Source organism: Patella vulgata, chromosome 1 (genome assembly GCF_932274485.2).
Source record: "Patella vulgata chromosome 1, xgPatVulg1.2, whole genome shotgun sequence".
NCBI classification, from domain to species: Eukaryota; Metazoa; Mollusca; class Gastropoda; family Patellidae; genus Patella; species Patella vulgata.
Window position 1 is genome coordinate 77,772,166 of NC_065879.2, and position 27,666 is coordinate 77,799,831.

The following is a 27,666-nucleotide window of genomic DNA, read 5'->3' on the forward strand; positions in this document are numbered from 1 at the left end:
AAATGTCAGTCTACATCTCAAACCTATTCATAACGTGATCAGGTGGAATCGCATGTCATTCTTTAGTACTCTCATTTAGTACATGTATATTTATTTCATTGATATGACAATTTTAAATTTACATAAAAATACCACAATAAATAGACATTTCTTTATCAATAGTTACATATGTATGTGAATACAGAAAATATAAATGCACACATATTTAAACAAAATTGGGCTGCACACGAAACATGTACATGGGAATGATCAATCCAAAACTGACCACATGCTCAGTTGCAAATCGTGAATTAAATGAATAATGGGTGTTCGTTTGTTTCAGTACAAAAATTCTGAATGTTAAGTCAACTCCATTAACACTGAAAACCCAAAACAAACTTATGGCACCCCTGTAAACAATAGCAGTCTATTTTAACAAACATTCAAATGGACATACATGTATCTTAGAAAATACAGCAAGTGCATTTTCTTGATAGTTTATGACAGAGAATCAATATAAGCTAGCGCTTTCAGTGGATCTGAAAGCGCTAGCTTGAAATATGTAGTTTGTTTTCTTTTCCAACATCTTATTTATATATATATATATTTAAAATACAGATGTGACGTCATCCTTTGATGTTGGAGTACCATTATTTCAAATAATCGTACGGCCCTCATGTTGTTACAATATATTACTTAATATCTCGCTCTCGACCATTAAACAATACATATTATTTTGCCATAACTATCCATAGTTTTCAAGCCTTCTTTTCAGCTTGGGACACCCAACCAGTATGAGTTCTCATGTGTTTCTTTACGTTAATTTTGCGGGTAAATGATTTACTACAAACATCACAATTAAAGGGCCTTTCACCAGTGTGAGTTTTCATGTGTGTAATTAGATTACCACCATCAGTGAATGATTTACTACAAACATTACAATGATAAGGTTTTTCCCCAGTATGACTTCTTATGTGTATGCTCAAACCTCGAGGCATGCTAAATGATTTACTACAAATATCACAATAATAAGGTCTTTCACCAGTATGAGTTCTCATGTGTTTCTTCAGAACATATCTCTCTGTAAATGATTTACTACAAACATCACAATTATAGGGCCTTTCACCAGTATGAATTCTCATGTGTGACTTCAGACCACTTCTCTCGGTGAATGATTTACTACAAACGTCACAATTAAAGGGCCTTTCACCAGTATGAATTCTCATGTGTGCTTTTAGATTACTACCATCAGTGAATGATTTACTACAAACCTCACATAAAAAAGGTTTTTCCCCAGTATGACTTCTTGTGTGTATTTTCAGAGCTCGAGGCATTCTAAATGATTTACTACAAACATCACAATTATAGGGTTTTTCACCAGTATGAATTCTCATGTGTTTCTTCAGATCACTTTTCTCTGTGAATGATTTACTACAAACATCACAATTATAGGGTTTTTCACCAGTATGAATTCTCATGTGTGACTTCAGAACATATCTCTCCGTGAATGATTTACTACAAACATCACAATTATAGGGTTTTTCTCCAGTATGACTTTTCATGTGTCTCTTTATACGTTCCTTTGTGAATGATTTACTACAAACATCGCAATTAAAATGTTTTTCTTCGGTATGAGTTCCCGTGTTTATTTGCAAATCTCCAAAATCAGATTTAGAACTTGATTTACAACCTGTTTGATAGCTTGTTTCATCAAGGCAAGATCCATCTACATCAACACCTTTTTCTTCTTTAACATTTACATCATCAGTTTTCCCTTCTTTAACATGATAATATTCATCTACATCATCAGATGTTTCTTCTTTAACATGACAATATTCATCTACATCATCAGTTGTCTCTTCTTTAACATGACAATATTCATCTACATCATCAGTTGTCTCTTCTTTAAAATGGCAATATTCATCTACATCGTCAGTTTTCTCTTCTGTAACATGATAATATTCATCTACATCATCAGATGTCTCTTCTGTAACATGACAATATTCATCTACATCATCAGATTTCTCTTCTTTTACATGACAATATTCTCCTACTACATCATCAGTTTTCTGTTCTTTAACATGACAATATTCATCTACATCATCAGTTTTCTCTTCTTTAACATGACAATATTCATCTACATCATCAGATTTCTCTTCTTTTACATGACAATATTCTCCTACTACATCATCAGTTTTCTGTTCTTTAACATGACAATATTCATCTACATCATCAGTTTTCTCTTCTTTAACATGACAATATTCATCTACATCATCAGTTTTCTCTTCTTTAACATGACAATATTCATCTACATCATCAGTTTTCTCTTCTTTAACATGACAATATTCATCTACACCATCAGTTTTTTCTTCTTTAATATGACAATATTCATCTACATCATCAGTTTTCTCTTCTTTTACACATATTTTCTTGTGATTTTCTAAATTATCATATTGTTGAAAAATCTTGTCGCATACAACACATTGATGTAAAGTTATAACATCATTAGTTCCCTGTAATATATAAAAGTTATAACATCATTAGTTCCCTGCAGTATAAAACAAGCCGTTGCCATCAAGATACGCCCAAATTATGCAAGAAATGGCCAGAAAACGAGCTAAAAAAATGTGATTGTGATTTTTTTTTTGTAACATTAGGGGCCATAATCCAGGAAGTTACGGTCTGATATGCACGAATATCAAAATTAACCAAGATCTTTTGAATATAAAAACATATATTTTAAAGGAGAATACTACCGAAAAAATTGTTTTAATATGAAAAATACGTTAATATTATAATATTTTTGGCCCTGTGAAATTGCAAGTCATTCTGAATATTTTTATAAAGGAAAAATGTACCAAAAGAACCCGAATTGACATTTATGCAGCCTCGCTTTGATTTTTTCCGTAAGTGACGTCAGAGACGACAGACGTTGTGAATTTCCCAATAGAATGCTATTGCAACTGAGCATTCATATTCCTGAAGCAATGGCCCGAGAAATCCCTCTCTGGCCATTGCTGGATTAGCTTCTGATACTTGCGCTTTCGAGGGAGTGTGTCTATTCTTCCCGTTCAATCAAATCTATCCCCAAGTACAGCAACATGACAGCCCTTCTTTTAATCAGGGGCCTTCCCTAAAACTTTGGACGGTGATTAAAGGTATTAAAAACGGTTAAAGTGTTGTTCGTCTCAAAACAATATTGTTTACATTATATCCATGTTGATAGCCTCGTTTGTCACACAATTAGTTTTCTGCAATATTCTGCTATGCACTGGTTAACTGGGCATAATAAAATCGCGAGTCATGACGTAACGTTATGTAAACATATTTGGTCCAATTTGGAGCTCTGTTTGGTATTGTTAAGCAGTTAGCTATTGGTTGTTAATCGGACTATTGACCAGGCATAATTCAGAACGAGAATTTGCTTTCTTTACAGCAGTGAGTAGTGGATTAGCTGTCTAATCAAACGAAACACTAGTGGCGAGGAGTATGCTGAGCACTGCATCCCGTCATTTTGACCAACTGGAAACATAAACATGGTCAGTTGCGTTGCTTGATGATGTACTAATAGCACCAACAATACATCAGGAAACATGTGTCATTTTTTAAAATTTTCCAAGGTAGGCAACACGCAGAAAGGTCTGGACACAGCGATGTCAATGCAATGCGACGAGAAGGGCTGATCTCCATCTCTTTCTTCGGGGCATTTCGACGGAGTATTTCGAGTTATCTGCTTACAAACGTGATCCTGCTCATTGAAGGAAGTGGGATATGAAAACCAAAGAGCGAAACTCAAGCCAGATGCCTTGCCCAGTGCCCGCACCGTTCCCGAAGAAAATGTTTGTTAATCTTGACCGTGCAACTGCGACTCGAGGGGCTTACTGGAAGCGACGCTCGAAGGACTTACGTGACCCTCGTCTTTCAATTGTTGCACAAATAATTAGGCTAGGGCATATAATACCGTATTACTCTATGGCTAGAGTAAACTTATTGGAATTAATAGTTTTTCCCCCGATAAGCATGAACATCTATGAATGAAGCGAAAAGTTAATGAGAATCAAAGGACTGTAAAAATGGTAGATTGCAACATGCTTAAGGGTGAATCTTGCGTTTTGATTGGTCAATTAGACACTGTCGATTGGACAATAACACCCCTCTGTTTTAGCAAGGGGTTATAACTGCGTATAAATAGTACATGGTCGCCGTTGTTACTCGCATTTCTAATTGGCTAGTCCTGACAGGGAGGAACATTTGGCGGGAAATCAATGTCTGACAAGCTGTCACTTTCTGCAAATGCCATATTGAAAGATACATTGACTGCTACACGAGTGTCGCCTCTTATGTTATGTCACGTGACTTAACTTCAGCTCTTTAATTGTCAGGTGATTCCGTAATTGGGAAACTGTTTTTTTTTTACCGTTATTTGTTACTAAAACTATTTTTTTTTTTAAAAAAAAACCATAACAATTCTGAAATGCCTTACACATTGCTGTAGTGTGTGTGTAATTTGTTAATATTTATTGGGCCTACAAGTTAATGTTAGGACCTACATGTTCAACTTTCATGAATTGGGTACACAATTCGTGTACCAATAGTAAAATGTTTATTTTGTTTTAAATATTGGTTACTAGCAGGATACCCGGCTTCGCTCGGGGGTCATAACTCCGAAATCGGAAGTGGTAGACTAACGCCACCTGGCCTATGTTACTCCCCAGTCCGAGCTACCCCTATACCCCAAATTTCAGACTCGGGGCAGACCTAGTGTAGCCGCCAACCCCGAACAGACCGGCTTCGCTCGGGGGTCATAACTCCGAAACCGGAAGTGGTAGACTAACGCCACCTGGCCTATGTTACTCCCCGGTCCGAGCTACCCCTATACCCCAAATTCCCCCCTGGGGTGTAGGGGGTGATAAGAATATACCCTTCGTATGTCCTGCGTGTCGTAAAAGGCAACTAAAAGGATCCCTGTATTGGGGCAACGTGTTTGCCGTGCGTTGCGGCCCGTGTCGGTGGAGAGTGGAATCCTGGTAATTGAGTGGGGATTTGGCTTGCGAGCCCTTTCGCTGCAACACATTACTTTGGCCCATGGTTCACCTAGACGGGAGGTCATTGTGGCCCACTCTGATCAATCGACTTTGGTCGTTTTAGCTCTGTAGAATGTACATTTCTAAATTTCAATGCTTAGTTGTTTTCTATACTCAGAAGAATTACCTTTGTGTCCTGAGTACATTCTACAGAGCGGCGGCTTGGGTCAATCAGGTTAGATAAGTATTTTTACTTTCTGGCTTGAGTATACCCCTCGTCGAGCCCTGAGGCCATGCGCCGGATATCCGCGCTAGTCCTCCCCTTAGTAGGCAGGGAAGTAACCTGGGGGACGACGAGGGGTGAATCAAAAAAAAAAAATTTCATGGATTCCCCAGTCCCCCCCACACCAATAAAAGAACGAAAAACTAAACAGAAACGCCCTAATACAGAGGACGTTTCTGATTTATTTAATTTAAAAAGCAAAATTTCAAAGGCATGGCCGAGGTTTCTCTTGATTGAGAGTCCCTCTACAGACCTGTCCAAAGTTTCACCATTTTTAATAACCAAGGGCATTGCTGGCTTAGCCGGTGAGACCAAGGCTATTAAAAAACTTAAAAATGGAACACTCTTGATAGAATGTGCCAAAGAGCAGCATGCTACCATGCTGCTTAAATCAACATCTTTGGCAGACATCCCTATCAAGGTGTCTCCACACAGGTCACTGAATTCAAGTAGAGGAGTTATTCGTTGTCGGGATCTTGAAGGCAGCAGTGAGGATGAAATGGTGGAATACCTGTGGACTCGTATATTTCCAACCCTCTTCGATGTTACAAATGCCAAAAGTTTGGACACAGTAAAACCGTCTGCAGAGGTAAAGACACCTGCGCTCGCTGTGGCCATGATGGTCATGAGAGCGCTACCTGCCAGACGGATTTCTGTTGTGTTAATTGCAAGGGTAAGCACTTTGCCTACTCTCGCGAATGTCCTATTTGGCAAAAAGAGAAACGAGTCCAACAGGTTATGTCTGAACGTAAAATGTCATATTTTGATGCCAAAAAGCAAGTAGAACTTTCTACACTTTTTCCCATTGCACCACAGGGGAAAACTTATTCAAGTGTAGCCAAAGTTTCTACTAGAACCATTTCTGTTCAGACAGATTTAACCTGGCATAAAAAAGAGAAAATGCCTAAAATAATATCAGATCATGTAAAAGGGGTATCGGGCTCATCGCAAACCAGTGAGAGCGCGATTCAAATTATTAATTCTTTGCCTGGCGAGGGTTCATCTTCCTTGCCTCAAACTGAAGATGTTGGGATTATTCCTAACTCTTCCCCCCCAGAACGGCAAGGAGTCATCACCCTCGCCACCCCCTGAAACTATCACGCTTGATTCCAGTTCTACTGGGTCAGGCTCGCAGCTAAAGGGTATTCTACCAACACAAGAAGGTCTTTCCAAAAAATAAAAGAAATTGGCAAAGATGCGCGAGAGAGAGAAAAAGGGTTCACAAAATCCTATCTCTCTCTATAATAGATATGGGGATGATCTGATGGACGGTATTACCGTCGCGGATGTTCATAAGGAACCCGTCGGTAAGCCGCCAAAAATTAACTATCCCTGACAATGGTAAATTCCATTATTCAATGGAATTGTCGTGGTTTGAAACCAAATTTTAATGAAGTTCAACTTTTAATTCAAAATTTCAATCCTTTAGCTATTTGTTTACAGGAAACTTTCTTGCGGAATTCTGACACTTTGTCTTTTAGACATTTTGTTAGTTACCATCAATATTCAGCTAATGATGGTAGAGCTCATGGGGGTGTATCCATTATTCTTAATGGAGATATCCCTCAGAGTCAAGTCGCCCTAAACCCGCCTTTACAGGCAGTTGCAGTTAGGGTGACTCTGCATATTCCTATAACACTCTGCTCTGTATATCTTCCACCAAGTTTACATCTTAATACCAGAGATCTTAATGACCTTGTTGCACAACTTCCTCTTCCGTTTATTATTACGGGAGATTTCAATGGTCATCATTCGCTCTGGGGTAGTCCAGATGATAACAACAGAGGTAAACAAATAGCGGACTTCATTAACATTAATAATTTGTGTTTATTAAATGATGACTCGCCTACTTATCTACATCCTGCCACAGCTTCTTTTTCTTCCCTTGATCTCACCATTTGCTCCCCGGTCCTGTTTCAGGATTTTACATGGAGAGTAAATGAAGATCTGTGTGGTAGTGACCACTTTCCTATCTTCATTGATAATAATGGTCCCTCTCCAGTCGAAAGACCTCAGAGGTGGAAGTTGCATAAGGCTGATTGGGCTCTTTTCGAATCTTTGTGTCTCTTCTCTTTTGATACAAAAGAGTTAGAAGATGCAGATGAACCCATGGCCTTATTCACTTCAATTCTTCAAAATGTAGCTGAGCAGGCGATTCCAAAAACCACGACTACACCAAAACATTTCAATAAACCATGGTATAACGAAGATTGCAAATCCGCTCTTAAAGAGCGTGATCGTATCCTGAGACGACTAAAGAACCATCCTTCCATGGAGAATATTGCGGCATACCAAATGGTCCGGGCGAAAGCTCGTAGAACCATACGTCATGCAAAGAAATCTTCATGGCAAGGTTACGTCTCAAGGATCAATTCCCTTATCACATCGAAGTCGGTATGGGATAGGATTCGTAGGATTAAAGGTAAAAGTAGTGCATTATCAGTTAACCATCTAAATGTTGATAGTACCACCTTAACAACATTTCCTGATATTGCTAATTCTCTGGCCAGTACAATTTCATTTAATTCATCATCCAATTTCTCCTCTGATGCCTTTCGAGGCATTAAAGCTCATCAGGAGAAAAGGCGACTTAATTTCAAGTCCCGCAATGATGAATGCTACAATGATACCTTTTCCATTGCAGAGCTCCGGGATTCGCTAAAGCGAGCTCGGGATACTGCAACTGGTCCAGATGAAATACACTACCAAATTCTAAAACATTTACCTTTTTCCACTCTCTTAATTTTACTAGATCTTTTTAACCGAATTTGGGTTGATGGGAAATTCCCCCCTTCGTGGCATGAAGCCACAATAATTCCCATCCCTAAACCCGGTAAAGATCATACGAATCCTACCAACTATCGCCCGATCGCTTTAACAAGCTGTATTTGTAAATCCATGGAGAGATTGATCAATCGAAGGCTTGTTTGGTACTTTGAGTCCAACAACCTTATTACAGACCTCCAGTGTGGATTTCGGTCCCAAAGGAGCACTCTTGATCATCTCGTTCGATTTGAAACGTTCGTCAGGGACGCTTTCATCCAGAAGCAACATTTAGTTGCAATATTTTTTGATCTGGAGAAAGCATATGATACTACATGGAAACATGGTATCATGCGCGACCTCCATAACCTCGGCCTAAGAGGTCGCTTACCTATCTTCATTAAAAATTTCCTGGAAGATAGGTCATTTAAGGTACGACTGGGATCAATATTCTCTGACCCATTTCCTCAGGAAATGGGGGTTCCACAAGGAAGTATTTTATCTCCTACTCTTTTTGCTATAAAAATTAACACGATTCCAGCGTGCCTTAAACCAGGTACAAACGGCGCTCTTTATGTTGATGACTTTCAGATGTGATATGGTTCTACAGACATGCGGATAATCGAACGTAAGTTGCAGCTTTGTTTGAATTCACTTCAACAATGGGCGACCGAAAATGGATTTCGTTTTTCGAAATCCAAGATTGTCTGCATGCATTTCTGTCAGAAACGAGGTTTACATCCAGATCCAGAACTGTTCTTGGATGGCAGCCCGTAAGGTCTTGCTCAGATTATATCGAGCATTAGTAAGATCAAAACTCGATTATGGGTGTATTGTGTATGGGTCTGCCGGCGAGTCTTATCTCAAAGAGCTCGACACCATACACAACCAGGGACTTAGAATCAGTTTAGGAGCATTTCGTACATCTCCAGTGGACAGTTTATACGTCGAGGCGCACGAGCCCTCACTACACAACAGACGTGATAAAATGGCCCTGCAGTATGCTACGAAAATAGCATCTTTACCAAACCATATTTCATTTAACACCATATTTAGACCCTATCATGAGCATTTATATCTGCTCAAGACTAAAGTTATTCCACCATTCGGTATTCGCATACAACCCCTTTTGTCGGAGGCTGGTATCAGCCTCGACAGTATTGCGAATACCCCTTTCTTTAGGACTCCACCGTGGGCTATATCTCCCCCAAAGATCGATTTTGATCTTACTCAACATAGAGAGATACTAGCTCGACGGGTTTTCAGTCTCTCTTTCGAGAGCTAAGGTCTAAATATGGTGATTATGCTCCAATATATACAGATGGTTCGAAAGATGATGATCGGGTAGCTTCGGCTACCGTGACACCATCTGAAACCATTTCTGTTCTCCTTCCACCTGCTGCTTCCATTTTTACAGCTGAACTCCAGACCATTCTTCAGGCTTTAGAGTTCATTCAATCATCATCCAATTTAAAATATATTATTTTTACTGATTCTTTGTCATCATTACAAGCAATAAATAACAAACAGCTTGATCACCCATTAGTAGCAGATATTTACCATCTGCTACTATCACACGAGTTGAGCAGCAAGGACATTGTCCTTTGCTGGCTCCCCAGTCACATGGATATAAAAGGGAACGATCAAGCAGATTTGGCTGCCAAGTCTGCCTTAGATCTTCCCTTATCCTATTTTTTAATTCCATACACAGATTTTAAATCTTGCATTAATCCTTTCATTTATGGCCGCTGGCAACGGTCTTGGGATCTTGCAGGCACAAATAAACTTCATCACATTAAGCCTCTCTTAGGAGACTGGCCCAACTCCTATAGAACCAACCGGAGAGATGAAGTTGTTTTGTGTCGCTCTCGCATTGGTCATACCTTTTTAACTCATATTTTCATTTTGAAGCGAGAGCCTCAACCGGAATGTGTTCACTGTCATGTTCCTTTGACTGTGAAGCACATTTTGATTGAGTGCAATCATCTCAGGAACATAAGATCGAAATATTACCGTTGCCAGTCTCTATGTCATCTATTTGCCCAACCGGGTTTATATTGTAACCTACTAGACTTTTTAAAAGAGTCATGTTTTTATCATAAATTTTAATTGTATATTTATCATTTCATTTTTGTATTTTAAATATTAATATGCATAAAAGGTTTATTTTATTTTTAATTCTATTTACTGTGATATTGTTTTTATTTATGCATATAATACTTTATCTGTGATATTTATTTAACTTGTCTCACATAAATCACCATATGTTTGGCGCAATATAGCCCGGTGGGTGCTGACGTGCCATAAAACTTCATTTCATTTCATTTCATTTCATTTATACCCCAAATTTCAGACTCGGGGCAGACCTAGTGTAGCCGCCAACCCCGAACAGACAGACAGACATACAAACGACAGTCACAAATATATATAGATATAGATCAGAAGGCCATCTTTTCCCGGCAAGATCACACCATTCGTGTTTTCAAAGACTATGGATGATATTGTGTCAGAGACTTAGCTACTTCAAAATTGAATGACCATGCATGTTGTATAAATATTTTCAAAATAATTCATCAGAAAGTTATTCCCTTTTTTCAATATATTACTTTTACGGGAATCTATAATTACTAAAGAACTGTAAGTGCTAATGTTTTATAGTTTGATAGAGCAGGGCTAGAGATTTTCCCAAATCTAATTCGTGCAAGGATTATCTCAAGAGCTTATGCATCGATTCGCGTAAAAATTTTCTGAAAAAAAAAAAAAAACAACAAAAAAAAAAACTGAGAATTTTCGAGTCCAACTATTGAATGTCAGTCAGGGTCAGTGTTCACAGCTGGCTGTATTTTGTTGGCTTTAGCCGATTGGTGTTTAATCAAACCGACTGGTAAAACAATGAATCGGTCACCATGTTATCCTAAATAATCAATCTACTTTTGGATAAATTACAAAGAGTTAATTATTACTCAACTTGCTTTGTCGGCTACAACAATTTGTGAGAATCGGCGACATGTGGTTCATAATCCGAAACATTAGCACATTTAACAGTGATTTTGATAATCCGTTATATAAAAAAAAAAAATTCACATGGCCATTGTTGACGATATTGGCATGATTTGCGCAATTATACGTCTTCCACGCTCCGTCCGTTTTAATTTCAGGTACCGGCAGATATTAAAATAATAATTTAGGTAGTTGTTTGGTAAATTTAAATCTTCATTGAATATAATCCTTGATAGAACACCGAATGCACGGAGAGAGAAACGGTGGATATTTTTCCAACAGAATATCCAATGCCGAATTCCAATGACACGTGACATCAGTTGGAATTAGGTCAATAAACCAGTTCTAAATAGCGTTTACCGTTATGATATACACCTGTTGACAGAGGCTTAATTTTAAAAATTTTATCGAAGGTTATGTCACAGCAATTTCAGTAATGGTTGTCACGTGATCATTGTGTCGTTTGTCTATCATCGACGAATAAATAAAAACTTTTGCAAGTTACATCAGTGACTGTTACATGCTGGATAAAAGACTACAAATTGTGTTATGAAAAAATGCCATGGTGCCATATCAGCGTAATTTGGCTACGACATTTTCTGATACTGACAATAAACAATAAGGACAATTTTGTTTTTTAGATAGTATTATTAATTATGATTCGGAGGATTCTACAGATTGCATAATTATATGTCATGAGAATCCTCTTAGATTCTCTCAAAAAATGACGAATTTCTAGTATAGAGCTCTTTAATAACCATGTATGTGTTTCATCTCCACGTTAACATTTTCTAATGCGTTTTCAGTTGACCCATTTCAGATAAATTCATTGGCTATGAATAAAGATAATTATTGTTAACAAAAATATTGGTCTTAGTGGTGTAACAGTTCAGGATATGTGATGTAAAGATAAATAAAAATTATGTTGAGCCGTCGGTTATTTTAATTTGGTCCCAGTGGTCTTCTGAATAAATATAAAGATAGGTTCCCAAGCAACGAAACATACGCCCATAGCAACTAAAGTTTGAACATACACTGTACTTGCTCATTTAGGAGAGTTATTGTGTCTCAAAAAGTGTGGCGGACAGACCCATTTTAAAAATCCCCTGCTTTCTTTGAAAAGTGGGGGACAATAAACAGCAGATGTACTCTGGTGTAAATGCTATCATACAAGAAGGAACATGATCTTCTAAACTTGTTCTTAATTACCGGTATGTACATGTATCTTTTAATTTCTATTCACTTATACAAACTCAACTTCAAAACTGAAAATATCAGTCTACATCTCAAATCTGTTCATAACTTGATCAGTTGGATTCGCCTGTCATTCTTTATTTAGTTCTCTCATTGTTCAATGAAACTTTACAAAATAAACATGCTTTCGAGTACATGTATATTTATTTCTTTGATGTGATATCAAATTTAAATTTACAAAGGCATGTTTACATGGTATCCAGACAACTCATCCCAAAGACAACTTATTCCAATATAAGACAACTCATCCCAATATACATGTAAGACAACTCATCCCAAGATAAAAGACAACTCATCCCAACTTTAAACCATGGGTCGAGATAGAAGACAACTCATCCCAACAAATATACGTGCCAGTTATATTTGATTTTATACAATTGCTTTCTTTGAAGACCACTCAGAGTCTGAGTCTCAGACCATTCTGATTTTGTTATAAAAATGTGTTATCTTAATAAAATTGATATTGTTGTTTTAAATTTTAAGTTGATTTAAGTTTTGGGTGCTCTGAATACTTATCATAGCGTACACGTTTCAATTCCATCTTGGAACCATACATGCGACTGAAATGTTGGCCCCAGTCGTGCTGATTGTTGCCATATCATTGTCTGATAGAAATTCGTCAGAATATGACATTATATCCATATCTTTATGCATGAGTTTCAGTATTAGGCGAAAGACCGAAGACATTTATCGTTCAAGTTCGTTGCAACAACCTCTGTGGGAGATTTTAATTTTTTAAATTACACGTCTCTTTGTACTAATTTAAAAAAACAGATCTCCACACATTCAGCATGTGCCAGTATTTATTAATTATTTTTTTAAAAATGGAATTCTTTTTAACCTAATCACCTAAAAAATAAACATTACATGCGTAGGAATACGCACTATGATCAATGCCGAGTGCCATTTTGGCCAATCAAAATAAAAAAAACTTCTAGCCCCGATCCTTCAATCATGGCGTATTTAGTCAACAAGTGCCTTATTCATCAGAATGCAACACAGCCTTGCAAGTTACTGGTTTTTAACGACAACACCTGGAGGCATTGTGTGGAATATTGGATGGAGAAGAAAGAATTAAAAAACATTGCAATCACGTATCGAGATGTGTTCGAACTCGAAGGTATGTTTGTATGTTATTATTAGTTATTTTATTATTAGTATTTTCTTAGTCTTAGTATTTAAATTTTTTCTAGGCTGTGAGTGTTCACGTTGGTTGTTGTTAGAAATATATAAAGTACTTGTTCACAATACATGGTTTCACGCAAACCAGTGGTGGGCAAACTTTCAAGTTTTAAAACAGAACCGAAGCCTGAACTGGTGAAGGGCAAAACATTTTTATGAAACATAACTAACAAATTACATATTAGTCATTAATTACAATGTCAAGGGTTATGAAATATCATTTTCAATAAAGTAATATTAGAAATATGGAGTACAGCACATAATATTTAAAATTACATTATTTCTGTTACATCCTTTTTGTATTCCTGATTGTTTTCAAATTTGAGTGAAGTCTGTGTCACTACAGGCCCGAGACTGGACAGCGCTTACGGCTGACCCCCGGATCCATTCACTTGATTTGATATTTGTTTATTAGTGCAATGTCTATTTTCTGTCTTGTCCGCAGGTTTATCTTGTAGATTTTTGTTTTACGTGTAGTGCGGTCCTCCTGCACTTACTATTATTAGTCAGATTCCATGGAACTTTGTCAAATTTATATTGCGTCGGTGATTGGTCTAAAACAAAACCTGCCGTCTTGTGGGAGCATAGTTTGGAATAGCCTTTACAGAAAAATCAAAGGCAATTAGTCTAAGCCGTGAAAAGATCTGCAGGCGGAAATGCTATTTAAATAAGCAATTTTAGATTTTGATTTCATTTAGAGATTGCATTGCTCAAAAAAAATTTAGATGTAGGGATCTAGTGGGCCGGTTAATTGGGCTTCGTAGTTTTAGGCGATATATTCTAGTATAAATATCATGCAAGAATTATAGTTTAGAAATTAATATTCTCCCAGGAAGTCTGAGCTAAGTTACTATATTACTGGTAATATATTGTTAATTGAGCAAAGATAATTTAATCTATCACACAATTGTATTAATTGTAGATGTTCGTGTAAAGTTGCTGCTCTTTCCTGTACAGATCTATGTGGATGTAAAGACTGTCAAAATGCCACACCTACACCCACAGAGATGGCTATGGATGATAATGATGATGATCATGATGATGAAGAAGAATGTTGAATTTTAAAAACTATATATTGTTACAAAGATAATAATCAATACATTCTCAATAAAAAAAATAAATATATATATTTTCATTATTACATCAACAAATATCATTGAACTCGCTATAACATATATTAACCATAACAAATTCATTATGCATATTTTGTACACTTTAGTCCATGAATGATTTAGTATAATTATAAAATCAAAATCAACATGTTTTAATAAGTTTTAAAATGACTTTGTATATATGTTTTTTACATATCTATTGTATGCTGATTCAAGCCTATAAATTCATATCTTATCAACAGAGCTTGTACATACTGTTTTTTCCATATTCATTTTCATTAAAATCAGAACTTTTGTGAATTAAAGTCATTACAGTAATTTTAATCTTTAATTTTTGAACTACATGTATTAAAAGTCTTAACTATTTCTTTATATATCAGACATGTGCAGCGCATACATATTTATTTTAGTCTATTATGGTACATTTTTTCTCAGTTGTTTGATGTTAATTATCAATGAATTAGTGTATGTGTAGTGTGTACATGTGTGTGTGAGTGTATGTAATATATATATATATGTGTATATTTATGTATTTGATTTATTATTGTAATTTCATTATGTTTTGATTGTAATATTTATATCTGTTTGTATTTTTTTTTTTTTTTTTGGAGAGTGGGGTTGCCTGCTCTATAATCCAATTATCTTTAATAAATAAAGTTAAAAAAAAAATTATTTTTAAAACTCCCATAGACCACTCCTTTGAGCAAGACCAAGTAGTCTATGTATATTTTTTTTAAAATAGGGGAATGGACAAACAAGGGACATTTTAGCCAGTTATTAGAACACAACCTGTATTATACCTATGCATTAATTTCAAAGAGTCATAATTTAGCAAACACAAATAACTGTCCACAAAACATCAGTTAATTGTTATTACATTGCCAAACCTTATTAGGGGTGCCTTTGGTATGGATGTGGGTATATTGATATTAAAAGGTATTTCCAACCTTATATGGAGGGTGGGGGATTAAGCAGTGTGTGAGGGGGGGGGGGGCTGGGCCTTGCATTTGATTTATGCATAGTTATATTATATGGATGCTACAGTGTCAACTTTATTAGAGATGAGGAAAGGTGGGCTTAGGGGATCTATTCTAACAAGTTAATATTGGGGGGGGGGGGGGGTGAACTTGACAATGCAAAGTATGTACATGTATGTCTACACATGCAGAGACAAATACAGTAGGAAGAGAGCCTCTAATAAAATATAGCTTCACACACCTTGATTGATTTTGATATTTGTCAATTATCTATATTTATATTCAATTATATATAGGCCTATATCATTGCTATCAATCAACATTTCCAACCCTTCTCAAATTATCTTAATACTCGGAGCTGTGGTGGGACGTTAAATACGATGCATGCAAAAATTAATTCCACAGTGTCGTGTACTTTGTTAAGAATAATAAATTAATTCCTCACATTTACACAGGCTAGAAACAGCTAAGAATTTGTTGAGAGAGGACAAGCCCGTCAGGTATTACCGACAGCAGCTTCACGGGGGTAAGAGGGGTAAAGCTTGTTTGGCATCGGGGAAAACTGTTCGTCTGATGGGGTGGAGGGTCCGAAAACACGGCACATAATTGCCAAGTGGTAAGCAGCTGTCAGTTGGACACTCTACCCAATGAGTCATTGCTGACCTAAATCTTTCACATTTATGCACTTATTACATGTTAGCCGACACCGGTAAATACCAGTATTAATAGCGCGCACTTTCTTTTCATTAGAAATATGATTTACAACGAGTTTGGCTAAAAAAAAAATCGACCTAATTATATTATAGCAAAACACGACAGTGATCGATTAAATTCTCCTTAAGGTCACGTGTATTTACTGTTATTCGCTATTTACTAGATTTTCATTGGCTGAAGGCTCGCCGTCTCACTACTTTTATTATTGCGAGGACAAAAAATGCTGTCGTTTAGATTATTTGTTTAAAACGTTTCTGGCACATAAATTGGAGTGTGGCAGTTTTGTTTACAACACATTAGGCTTATTTCTCGAGAAATAAATATTAAAACTTTCCACAGCGGTGAGTTGCAACGACTTTTGAAAACTAAGCTAGTTAGAACTTCCCAGTCCTCCGCCTATATACATGTAGCTAATATCTTGGGATGAGTTGTCTTCTCACTTGGGATGAGTTGTCTTGGGATGAGTTGTCTTTGAGATGAGTTGTCAGGTATTCGTTTACATATAAATACCAAGATAAATAGACCTATTTCTTTGTCAATTGTTACATGAACATGTGAATACAGACAATATAAATACAAACATATTTAAACCAAATTCGGCTGCACACTCCTAGGTACATGTACACAGGAATGATCGATCCAAAATTGAGCTGTATTGCACATGCTCAGAGACCTGAGATCCATTCGAATATAGGAGCAGATTTTGTCAAGTTGCAAATCATGAAATAATGAATAATGGGTGTTCATTAAATAACAAACCTTATCTCTCCACCCTCCGTGTTTCCAGATAAGAAATGGTGCTATTGACATCAACGTAGCACATCCGGGAGCGATTCGCACCCGGCATTTGTCAACAAAATTGACAATATTTTTAATCAAAACAACGATTCATTATTGTTATTTATAATATTTCTGCCACACCCAACTACAATTAAGGATATAATCCTACCTGAAACGGGTACAAATCCCCTATTTTTAAATCAAAGCGACAGTAGATTGCTATTTCCGACATTTTAAATTTACGTCTGTAACACATAAGGGCGGGGCCTCGTGTGCAATAGCCAATCCAAGTACTAATCTGATCAGAGTTGCGCAGTAGTAATATGCCGTAATTATGAACGTCCGAATCAATTTTGATAAAAACATTGCTTGATTAAACTTTATTGTCAATATTTGCTGATAATTGAATGTTGTTTCAGTAGATTGGACTGCATATGTGTAATAAGTACTAATAATATAAAATAACTTATTTTAAAGATGGTACATGCATTAATAAAGAAATTGAGTTTGCCACTTGGAACTAAAGGCATCCAATCGTAGCTAAAAACAAGCACATCAGTACACTATATATCTCAGCGTTTTTAGTTACGTTCTCGTAGGTAGGTGTTCATTTGTTTCACTACAAAAATTCTGAATATTGATAAATAAGAGAACGTCAAGTCAACTCTGTTAATATTGAGAACCCAAAACAGACTTATGGCACCCCCATAAACAAAAGCAGTCTATTTTAACAGACATTCTTGATAGTTTATGATAGAGAATCACTATACATGTACATGTATATCATAGTATAAAATATAAAAATAACACCGATTTGCTTCTACATGTTTCAATATATTTTCATCAGGAAGCCATTGATACTTATAACGTTGCAAGGTTACCCTCGTGACGTCACAATAGAGGTACATTACATTGCATGAATGAATGAATAAATGAATGAATAGTGATGAATGAATAAACAAATATAATATGTACATAACACACTATTCAGTTAGCTACTTATCAATAGGAGATCAATTAAGCTAATATATTTGTTTAGCAGAGGTCTAAATTTATTAATGAAATATTCCTCTTTAACTGTTCTCTGTTTTGTGCAATCATTTAGGAGCTGGTAAAACGGGAATATTTGGAATTTTGTATTAAAGTTGTGTGCACATATGTCCAGATGTTCGCTCAGGGATATCATGCGATATTCTAGATTTTTTATCTGTGATTTGTGTACAGCAACTCGCGATCTCAAATATTCAGTTTGACCGATATACTGCTCCGTACAACCCGCGCAAGTTATGGCATAGATCACATTTCGTGATGCACATGTTAAATTAGCATTCACGTTAAATGTCCCGTGACCTTTGAAGGTGATTGATGGCCCTTCCATAAGGTGTTCGCAGGTACCACAGTTTCCACGCTGGCATTTTTTCACCTCATATTTTGTTGGGTGTGATGATTCAGAGGTGAATTTAGCCTTCGTTAGGATGTTTTTCAAACTATTGCTTTGACGTTTGCTGTTGATGATTTCTATTGACTTAAGAACTTCTTTCATCCGTTCATCATTTTCTAGCACTGGTAAATTATGTCTAATTTTATTCATAATATCCGGGTTTTTAGGGTTGAAGGTCGAAACGAATGCAATAGGTTTTCGCTGTGAAGTGTTTTTCTCCTTCACCGTTAGCAGATCGCGTCTCTCTAGCTTTAAAGCTTTGGATATTCCATCGTTTATTAGATTTAGTGGATATTGTTTGTTTCGAAGGAATATTCGCAGCTCCTTGAATCGAACTTTCTGTTGGTTGTTGTCAGATACTATTGTTCGGATTCGCCTGGCTAGATTATACGGTAAACTCCGTTTGGTGTGACTTGGATGGCATGACGTGAACATCAAATACTGCTTGGTGCCAGTAGGTTTGTAAAAGATATCAGTTTCAATCTTTTCTCCTTTTTTGATAACCAACGTGTCCAGAAATGCTAATCTAGTGTTTGACATTTCCATTGTAAATTGTATATTAACATCCATATCATTTAATATTTTAAAGAAAATATCCAAGTCATTTTTTGAACGGGTCCATATTATGAAACAGTCGTCCAAATACCGACGCCAAGCTTTTATGAAATAGCTAATAAATGCGTCTCCGAATTGTAGTTGAACTTTTTCATATAGTCGTTCTTCTAAATAGGCTAGTACCAGAGTTGCATATGTTGGCGCCATTTTTGTCCCCATAGCTGTTCCTTTCATCTGTTTGTAGTGGTCACCATCAAAGTGGAATGTATTGTTTTGAAGTATGAATTCCACACTTGAGATGACCAGTGAGTCAGATATCCGGCCTGGTAATTCGGTCGGGTATTTATCCAACCAGTTTTAAACCTTTTAGACCGAGATCATGTGGGATGTTGCTGTATAGAGACGTTACATCAAATGACACCATCATGGATTCTTCTTGGACTTTTGTTGGCAGTTGATGTAGGAAATCCATTGTGTCACGTACATAGCTTTTCACGTGGCATAAATATGGTTTCAATAAGATGTCAATAAAGTTGCTGAGGCGTTGTGTTGAACAAGTTGGCCCCGCAATTATTGGCCTTATTTTTAAATCTGGTGGATGTGGCATATTGACAAATTCACTGGTAGCTGAGGAGCATATCTCATTGATAGCCTTGCTTTTATGAACTTTTGGCAGGCCGTAAAAATTGCTCTCTCTAGGTATGAATTGCGTCAGATAATCGTGTTCCTTTTCCGTCAGCTGATCGGTGAATTTGTTGACTAGCTGTTTCATCTTTTTGAATGTATCTGCGCTCATTTCGGCATCAATTTTTATGTAGCTATCTGTGTCACTTAATATATCCAAAGCCATGGTTTTATAGTTAGAACAGCTCATAACTACAGTGGCACCTCCTTTGTCGGCTTGTTTTATAATGATGTATATATATATATATACATGTAGTGCCATAACTATACAGAGTTTTCAAGCTTTTTTTTCAGCTTGGGGCTCCCAACCAGTTAGTTCCTTTAGGAACTGTCTCTGATCGGACTATATAGCAAGTGGTAGGAACTGTCAGCGTACTCAGAGACAGTTCCTAAAGGAACTACCAGCTAGTATGAGTTTTCATGTGTTTCTTTTACGGGTAAATGATTTACTACAAACATCACAATGATAAGGTGTTTCTCCAGTATGACTTTTCATGTGTCTCTTTATACGTTTTTTTTTGTGAATGATTTACTACAAACATCGCAATTAAAATGTTTTTCTTCAGTATGAGTTTCTGTGTTTATTTGCAAATCTCCAAAATCAGATTTAGAACTTGATTTACAACCCATTTGATAGCATGTTTCATCAAGGCAAGATTCATCTACATCAACACCTTTTTCTTCCTTAACATTTACATCATCAGTTTTCCCTTCTTTAATATTACAATATTCATCTACATCATCAGTTTTTTCTTCTTTAACATGACCATATTCATCTACATCATCAGTTTTCCCTTCTTTAATATTACAATATTCATCTACATCATCAGTTTTCTCTTCTTTAACATGACCATATTCATCTACATCATCAGTTTTTTCTTCCTTAACATGACAATATACATCTATATCATCAGTTTTCTCTTCTTTAACATGACAATATTATAACATCATTATTTTCCTGCAGTATAAAATTAAACAAGCCGTTGCCATCAAGATACGCCCAAACTATGCCAGAAAATGAGCTAAAAAAATAAGACTGATTTTTTGGTAAAATCAGGGGCCATAATCCAGGAAGTTACAGTCTGATATGCATGAATATCAAAATTAACCGAGATTTCAACAGAGTATTTCCAGTTATCTGCTTACGAACGTTATCTTGCTCGATTGAAGGAACTGGGATATGAAAACCAAAGAGCGAAACTCAAGGCAGATGCCGTGCCCACATTGTTCCCGAATAAAAAGTTGGTTAATTTTGACAGTGCAACTACGACTCGAGCGGCTTGCTGGAAGCGATGTTCAATCGAGGTAAGTAGTTGGCCCTGGCCTAATTAAGTACTAAAGTCCACTAACCAGTGAAATTTTAATACTATTATTGTTGATCAGGATATAGTAATTGTGTTATCTTTCTATGTGAAAACTGTACATAGTTCTATGGTGAAACCGACACGCTATCAAAATCTAGCAATAGAAATGACTGATGTAACCATAGCAACGAAATGTAAACAACACAGCCAGGTAGGCCTACATGTAGCCTAAACACCAATGTAAATTAATATCCTTTTTTTGAAGTGTCTTCCACATTAGTAGTAGGTGTAGGCCTATATTGATGATTTTGCAGTCGATCATATATAATTCTAGATGTTAAGTCTGTCAGATATAACTACATTGTACATGTACAGGTACTGAGGTGAAAACTCATTAGTTTATAAGAATTTATTATACCATTAAAACCATATAGATGATATATACAACGCATTTAAATGTCCGACCTCCATGCTGGCGGCGGTCTCCCAACAACTGATCGCCACATACCCTATGCAGTCTACATCACTTCCCCTGCGCCTGTGCGCTTACTGTCTATCGTATATTCACAGAGTTAACAATGGTAGGTACATTTAAATGAATGTGATAGAATTTTTTTTCAGCATAGGCCTGTACGTGACCCTGGTTTTCCAATTGTTGAACAAAGAAAGTAGGCTAGGGCATATACAGTGGACTCTTGTCACTTCCGACATCTGAATACTACGGCAATCTGTCTTCATTTTCATGCCCTGATTTATTTCCTTATTACTTCAACCAAAAAAGTTTAGAGTAGTCTGGAACCTTAATATTCCGAATTACGATATCAATCAGTCGTCCCGTCACACCATTGAATTAACATTGCATAATCCGGCCTTCAATCAGTGGTCCCGTTACACTATTTGTGTTGAATTAACATTTGATAATCCGGCCTTCAATCATTGGGTGTTAAAGTAGCTAAGTCCGTAACTTAACATCATCCAAAATCTTCGACATTGAAAACACGATTTTTTTTGCAATTTAAATCAGCATTGGTGTTGTGATCTTACCTGGAAAAGATGGGTTTCTGATTTTCAATATTTAAGGCAAAATAAACATTTTACCATTGGTACACGAATCGTGTACCATAATGCGTTTCAGCGCCATTTGTAACAAGGTGCTCAAAGAATGGGGCTAGACATATTCCACAAGTCATGTCAAACGGTGATATCATATTCTTATTTGGAGAGCATGCGCAATAAATAATATTGGTGTTGACTGGAATAACCAGACGCTAGAAACTGACTTGCGGTTGAGACTTCTGGCGTATTTTGCCGAACTTAACTGATGATAATTCACAGTAAAACGGACACGATTGAATGTAAAACAGTTTATATCAATTCATATTACATTATTATACATGTATGTGTTGCGACTCAGTGCCAATTTCTAGGTCCAAAATGTTAGCGATTTAGCTCCTTTATCATGTCAAATACACATTCGGCAAACCTCGGCACTCTACATCTAGTACTTCCGGTATAATACTTCCAGCATTGAGTACCGGTATTCTGACATGCTGTCTAATCCGGCATATTGTATCCATCCCGTACCATGTCGGAATTGTAATACTGTACATGTAATACCATATTACCCTATGGCTAGGGTAAACTTATTAGAATTAATAGGTTTTCTCAGATATATTTTCGCTGATGAAGCATGAAGATCCATAAATGAAGTGACAAGTTATCGAGAATCGAAGGACTGTAATAAGACAAGGTATTCTGAACTAATTTACATCATCATCAGCAGCAGCCTGCAGCGATTGTTCTTCTTCCCTAGAAATGGTAGAATGTTCCGAACCATCATGGTCACAGTTGTTGCTCACATTTCTAATTGGCTAGTACTGATAGGGATGAACATATGGGGCAAAATCAATGTCTGACAAGCTGTCACTTTCTGTCAATGCCACATGAGTGTCGCCTTTTACGCCATGTCACTTGATTCTGCTTCAGTTCATTAATTGTCGGGTGTGTGATTTGTTAATATTTATTGGGCCTACAAGTTAATATTAGGACCTACAGTACACGGCTAGAGTTTAAGACTAGAATCGCCGAGTATGTGAGTATGCATAGCGAATCGCTAGCGTGCAGTGGATCACAGAGTTTCACGGTGCATCACAGAGTTTTGCTGTAGAACACGGTGAATTGAAAATCAATATATATGTACTTGTTCATCACAAGATCTTAAACTCTGTGTATCAATTTAAAGTCAATCAAAAATATAATATATAGGCGTAAACACAGTGTAAAACAAGCCAACAGTGAGACTGATGTCCTCCGCCGAAATCCCAAAATAAATAGAGGACACATATTAATTAATAGCACATTTATTTTTTTCAAAAGTATCGAGCAATCAAACTAAACACTAAGGTTCATCACTCTCTATCAAATAGAATCAATTAGATTATCTTGTCCCAAAGCATCGACCAATGAAATAGATTAGCTCTTCTTAGCTTCAGCTCGAAAGACATTCACCTATTGAACATCTACATCAAGTTTAAACATTCTACCTCAATTAAAAGCAGAGTTGTTATGTTCCAAAGTCATGACCAATCAAATTGCTTATCGCTCCTTAGCCAGGGCTGAAAATTCTCACCATAGAACATAGTCAAGGTAATGATATAATGAATCTATATTCGGAGTTTCATCGCTCTCACTTCACTATAAACAAATTTATCGTGCCCCAAAGCATCAACCAATCAAATTGCTTATCTCTGCTTACCATAAACAGAAAATGCTCATCTTCGAACTCCATCAAGGCATTCACCTAATGAAAGCCTACACCAATCAAATTGCTTACCTTTGTCAAGGTATTGATGTAATGAAACTATACACCAAGTTTCATCACTCACTTACATTGAATTAGAACTAATTGGCAGCAATTATCATAAATCGTTGAAAATCAATAGGATTCTTCATCTGATGACCTTAAACACTGTGTATCAACTTTAGCCTCTAGAGCATCCACAAGATTTTTTCAAAGTGATCATAGTCCATAACTCTGGCACTTTATCAGAAATTGTTGAAAATCAATAGGAATCTTCTTGTCTGATGACCTTAAACACTGTGTATAAATTAAAGTCAATCAATCAGATTTAAACTTTAGTCTCTCGAGCGTCCACATAAGTTTTCAAAGTGATCAAGGGCCATAACTCTAGCAGTAATTATTGGAAATCGTTGAAAATCAATAGGATTCTTTGTATCATGACCTTTAAACACTGTGTATAAATTTAAAATCAATCGGATATTAACTTTAACCTCTAGAGCGTCCACAAGCAATTGCGGATGTCAGACCGACAGAATGGGGCGATGACAATACATGTATACGACCACAATTCAATGTGGGCGTATAAAAACAATGTATTGAATACGTGTTAATCTGTCTTGGACCATGGTGGTCTGGCTGGTCTTTGCTCACTGTTAATTTAGGAGTTAATAAAAGTTTACAAATTGCAAAATGCTTACCTGTAAGTGTCCTGTGACATCAAAATTTGTTGGTATTGCACCAGTCTTTAGTCTTACAATTTGTCCAGTGCGATCAAAACAGTCATTACTAAAATGAACACTGCATAGGAGAGATCGCATTGATGGTTTTTTGTCAAGTCTGCTGCAGTTTCTCTCCCACATTAAAAATCTATTGAGGTCCTTAAGTTTATTCGGAAATCTAAAAAAAAACAAAAAAAACAAAATTGTTTATATTTTAACAGCCCATTGACTTAACTTTAATTGCATGTACGACACAATTTCATTCCAGTACCATAATATAACATCCAATAAGCTGGCCTCCATCTGTAGTAGTCTATAATAATAGACTAAATTTACAAAGCAATAGGCTAGGCTACCAATCTGATTCAAATACAGATCTATATTCTGTTTTGTCTTTTTTACACTTTAGATGGCATACAATATGTGTACATGAAGATCTGACAAGTTGTACTGGAAGGTTGTGTCAGCGTTGACGTTTCTAGTGGATTACCCACAGTTCCGTGCATGACACGGAAGATGTTGCCGTAACAGACCGTTTCATTGGCCAATCCCTCACTTCAACCAAAACGCTGGTAATATTACAACTCTTCCAGATCCTAGTGTAGTAAAGACAAGTAAAACGAAATTTTTAACTATAAAAAAACGAAACGAAATAGGATCTGTCACATATCTGTGTTTCAATCAGATTGGCTAGGCTACATGTTGGTCCAACAACCGCCATCAGACAATTCCTATTCCAATGAATATTCATTCGTGTAATGTGTGCAAGATAAATATTATATTACCCTAACTGAGGGTTAATATGTGAAATGTGCGGCAATGTTGTCAAACGATTTGGACGTTAACTGATCTGAGCACTTCAGTTTGTAGAAAATATGGTTGAAAAAGAAAACGCAGATTCTAACAAATAATCATTTAAAGTTAGTCAAAGTGCAGAATTTATGGAGAAAATATTTAACAGTACTCGGATTGTGACGAAGATGTAAATGTAAATGATAAACTCTTTTCAATTTCGAGTGACAAGACGTCAGTGAGTGTGCCAACAATACTGTGTCCATAAATACATTTTGTACCGTACACAGAAATCAGTTGGCTGTGAACTATTATTTTTTGGATGTCTAGATTCGTTTTGGATGTAAGCAAAATAAAATGATGAATATTACCCACCGAATTCCTTATTTAGTTACAGGAATAGTTTCACATTTACAGATTGCAATTAAAACTGACGTGGATATACTACACAATCCAGAATTTGAGAGTTACAGACAAGTTCTTGATGGTCAGATGAAGAAACTAAGTAACATGGGCCTGGCAAAGTTTGTCATCGGAATCGTTTGACAACATTGTACAAAAAAGTGATTAAAATGTTCAAAGAAAGAATTTGTGACCTTTTTCATTGCAGAGTGATTTAAACCTGTTGTGATCTCATCAGAGGGCGATATCATGCAGCTATCACCCTCTGATGACGTCACAACGTCACAACTGGTTGATACATGTATGTCTCATAACATGCATTAGAGATCAAAGGAAATAACATCCCAACACCTTCAATAGGCTACATGTAGCCTCTAAGGACAGGTTATAAATAGCATGCAGTCAACATGCATCAGTGACTATCAGTATTGCATAATACTACATTGGGTATCACAACATTTCGCTCCTGTGTCATTTCGGACTCAACACAAAAGACAATTCGGACTCGGTTTTACGACTTTTCGGACTCGATAAAAGTTAAGACTGTACCGGTATGTATTAATATTAGACAAAAGTTGTTTTTCTCTTTCGGTTTACGTGAGGCTGAAAACAGATTATTCACAATAATAAAGATATTAAAGTAGCTAAGTCTCTAACTCAATATCATCCAAAATCTTCAACATTGAAAACACAAATTATTTGTCAATTTAAATCAACATTGATGCTGTGTTCTTACCGGAAAAAGATGGGCTTCTGATATCCAATATTTAAGACAAAATAAACATTTTACCATTGGTACACGAATCGTGTACCATAATGCGTTTCAGCCCCAGTTCTAGCAAGAGACTCGAGGAACGAGGCTAGACATATTGCACCAAACCAAACGGCGTATGTAGACTGGAATAACCAGGCGCTAGAAATTTGCATTCGATTGAGACTGCTGGCTTATTTAGCGGAACATAACTGATTTGAAACTAGAGTAAAAACAGAAACCATTGAATGTATATCAGTTTATATACATTCATAACAGTATTATATGAGTTCCGACCCACTTGTGTCAATTTCTAGGTCCCAAATGTTAGCGATTTAGCTAGTTAGTTGTCTTTTATTTATCAAATTAGATTGATATTATTTCGAAACCATAATTAATTCTAAAACTAATCGTTGATTTAATTTCCGTACACAAAATGGAACTAAACAACTCCAAATATAAGAATTCCAAATAAGAATCAATTTAGAATACCAAAATGCGAATCGTAACACATTGCGGTCTAAACTGTGTGATAAATTATAAAATAAATCATAAATAAATGTAACCTGTTGTAAGGTGGACACAGCATGTATGCTTTTTTTCAACGCCGGGTTATTTGAGGCAAGATAACATGACGTGTCGAAATAGTGGCTATGTGCAATTTTATTCTTTGGACACTATTCATGTTAAAATTGCATTGACATATTGTATAAATAAAATATTCGAAAAATAAGCTAAAGCGTATGCAAAGGCAGAAGTTGGACATTTTTCATGATAAAATTGCATTGACATAAAATATTAAAAATTCATGTAATACCGGTTTTTAAATTTGTGGGATGAAACGACCCGATATAAGTGGGATGAAACGACCCATGTAAATTTGGGATGAAACGACCTACTCCCCTGAATCCATTGCCACGCCCACTCCCGATTCTATGTTCTTAAATAAACAGTGACACAGTAGGCCTATAGCAATGGGCCTATACCTGTCGCTAATAGGTTGAATTTCTTACCTGTGGAAGGTTATTCCATTCAATTTCGATGTAGGGTTTTGATAATTGGTACAATTGCTGGCAAAACATTCTGTTCCTTTGGTAGATACGGAAATCGTGAAATTGTTATTTACCTTCGCACGACCACGCGACGCCAT

At 36.4% G+C, this 27,666-nt stretch overlaps 1 protein-coding gene across 1 annotated transcript; it reads right to left on the minus strand.

Annotated features, from left to right (window-relative positions):
* On the minus strand, positions 1–27,666 carry LOC126810845 (zinc finger protein 436). The gene is made up of 3 exons (XM_050536159.2): positions 27,530–27,666; positions 24,551–24,749; positions 1–2,492 (listed from the first exon to the last, which is right to left on the minus strand). Exons 1-3 carry the CDS (start codon positions 27,664–27,666, stop codon positions 738–740), a joined length of 2,091 nt encoding a protein of 696 aa, XP_050392116.2. The 3' UTR covers positions 1–737.

Excerpts from the sequence above, each read along its gene's own strand:
- LOC126810845 (XM_050536159.2), bottom strand. The coding sequence starts at position 27,666 with ATGGCGTCGCGTGGTCGTGCGAAGGTAAATAACAATTTCACGATTTCC. Across the intron at positions 24,750-27,529 it reads AATGGAATAACCTTCCACAG|ATTTCCGAATAAACTTAAGG; the intron begins GTAAGAAATTCA and ends GTTTTTTTTTAG. Across the intron at positions 2,493-24,550 it reads ATGTCACAGGACACTTACAG|GGAACTAATGATGTTATAAC; the intron begins GTAAGCATTTTG and ends TATATATTACAG.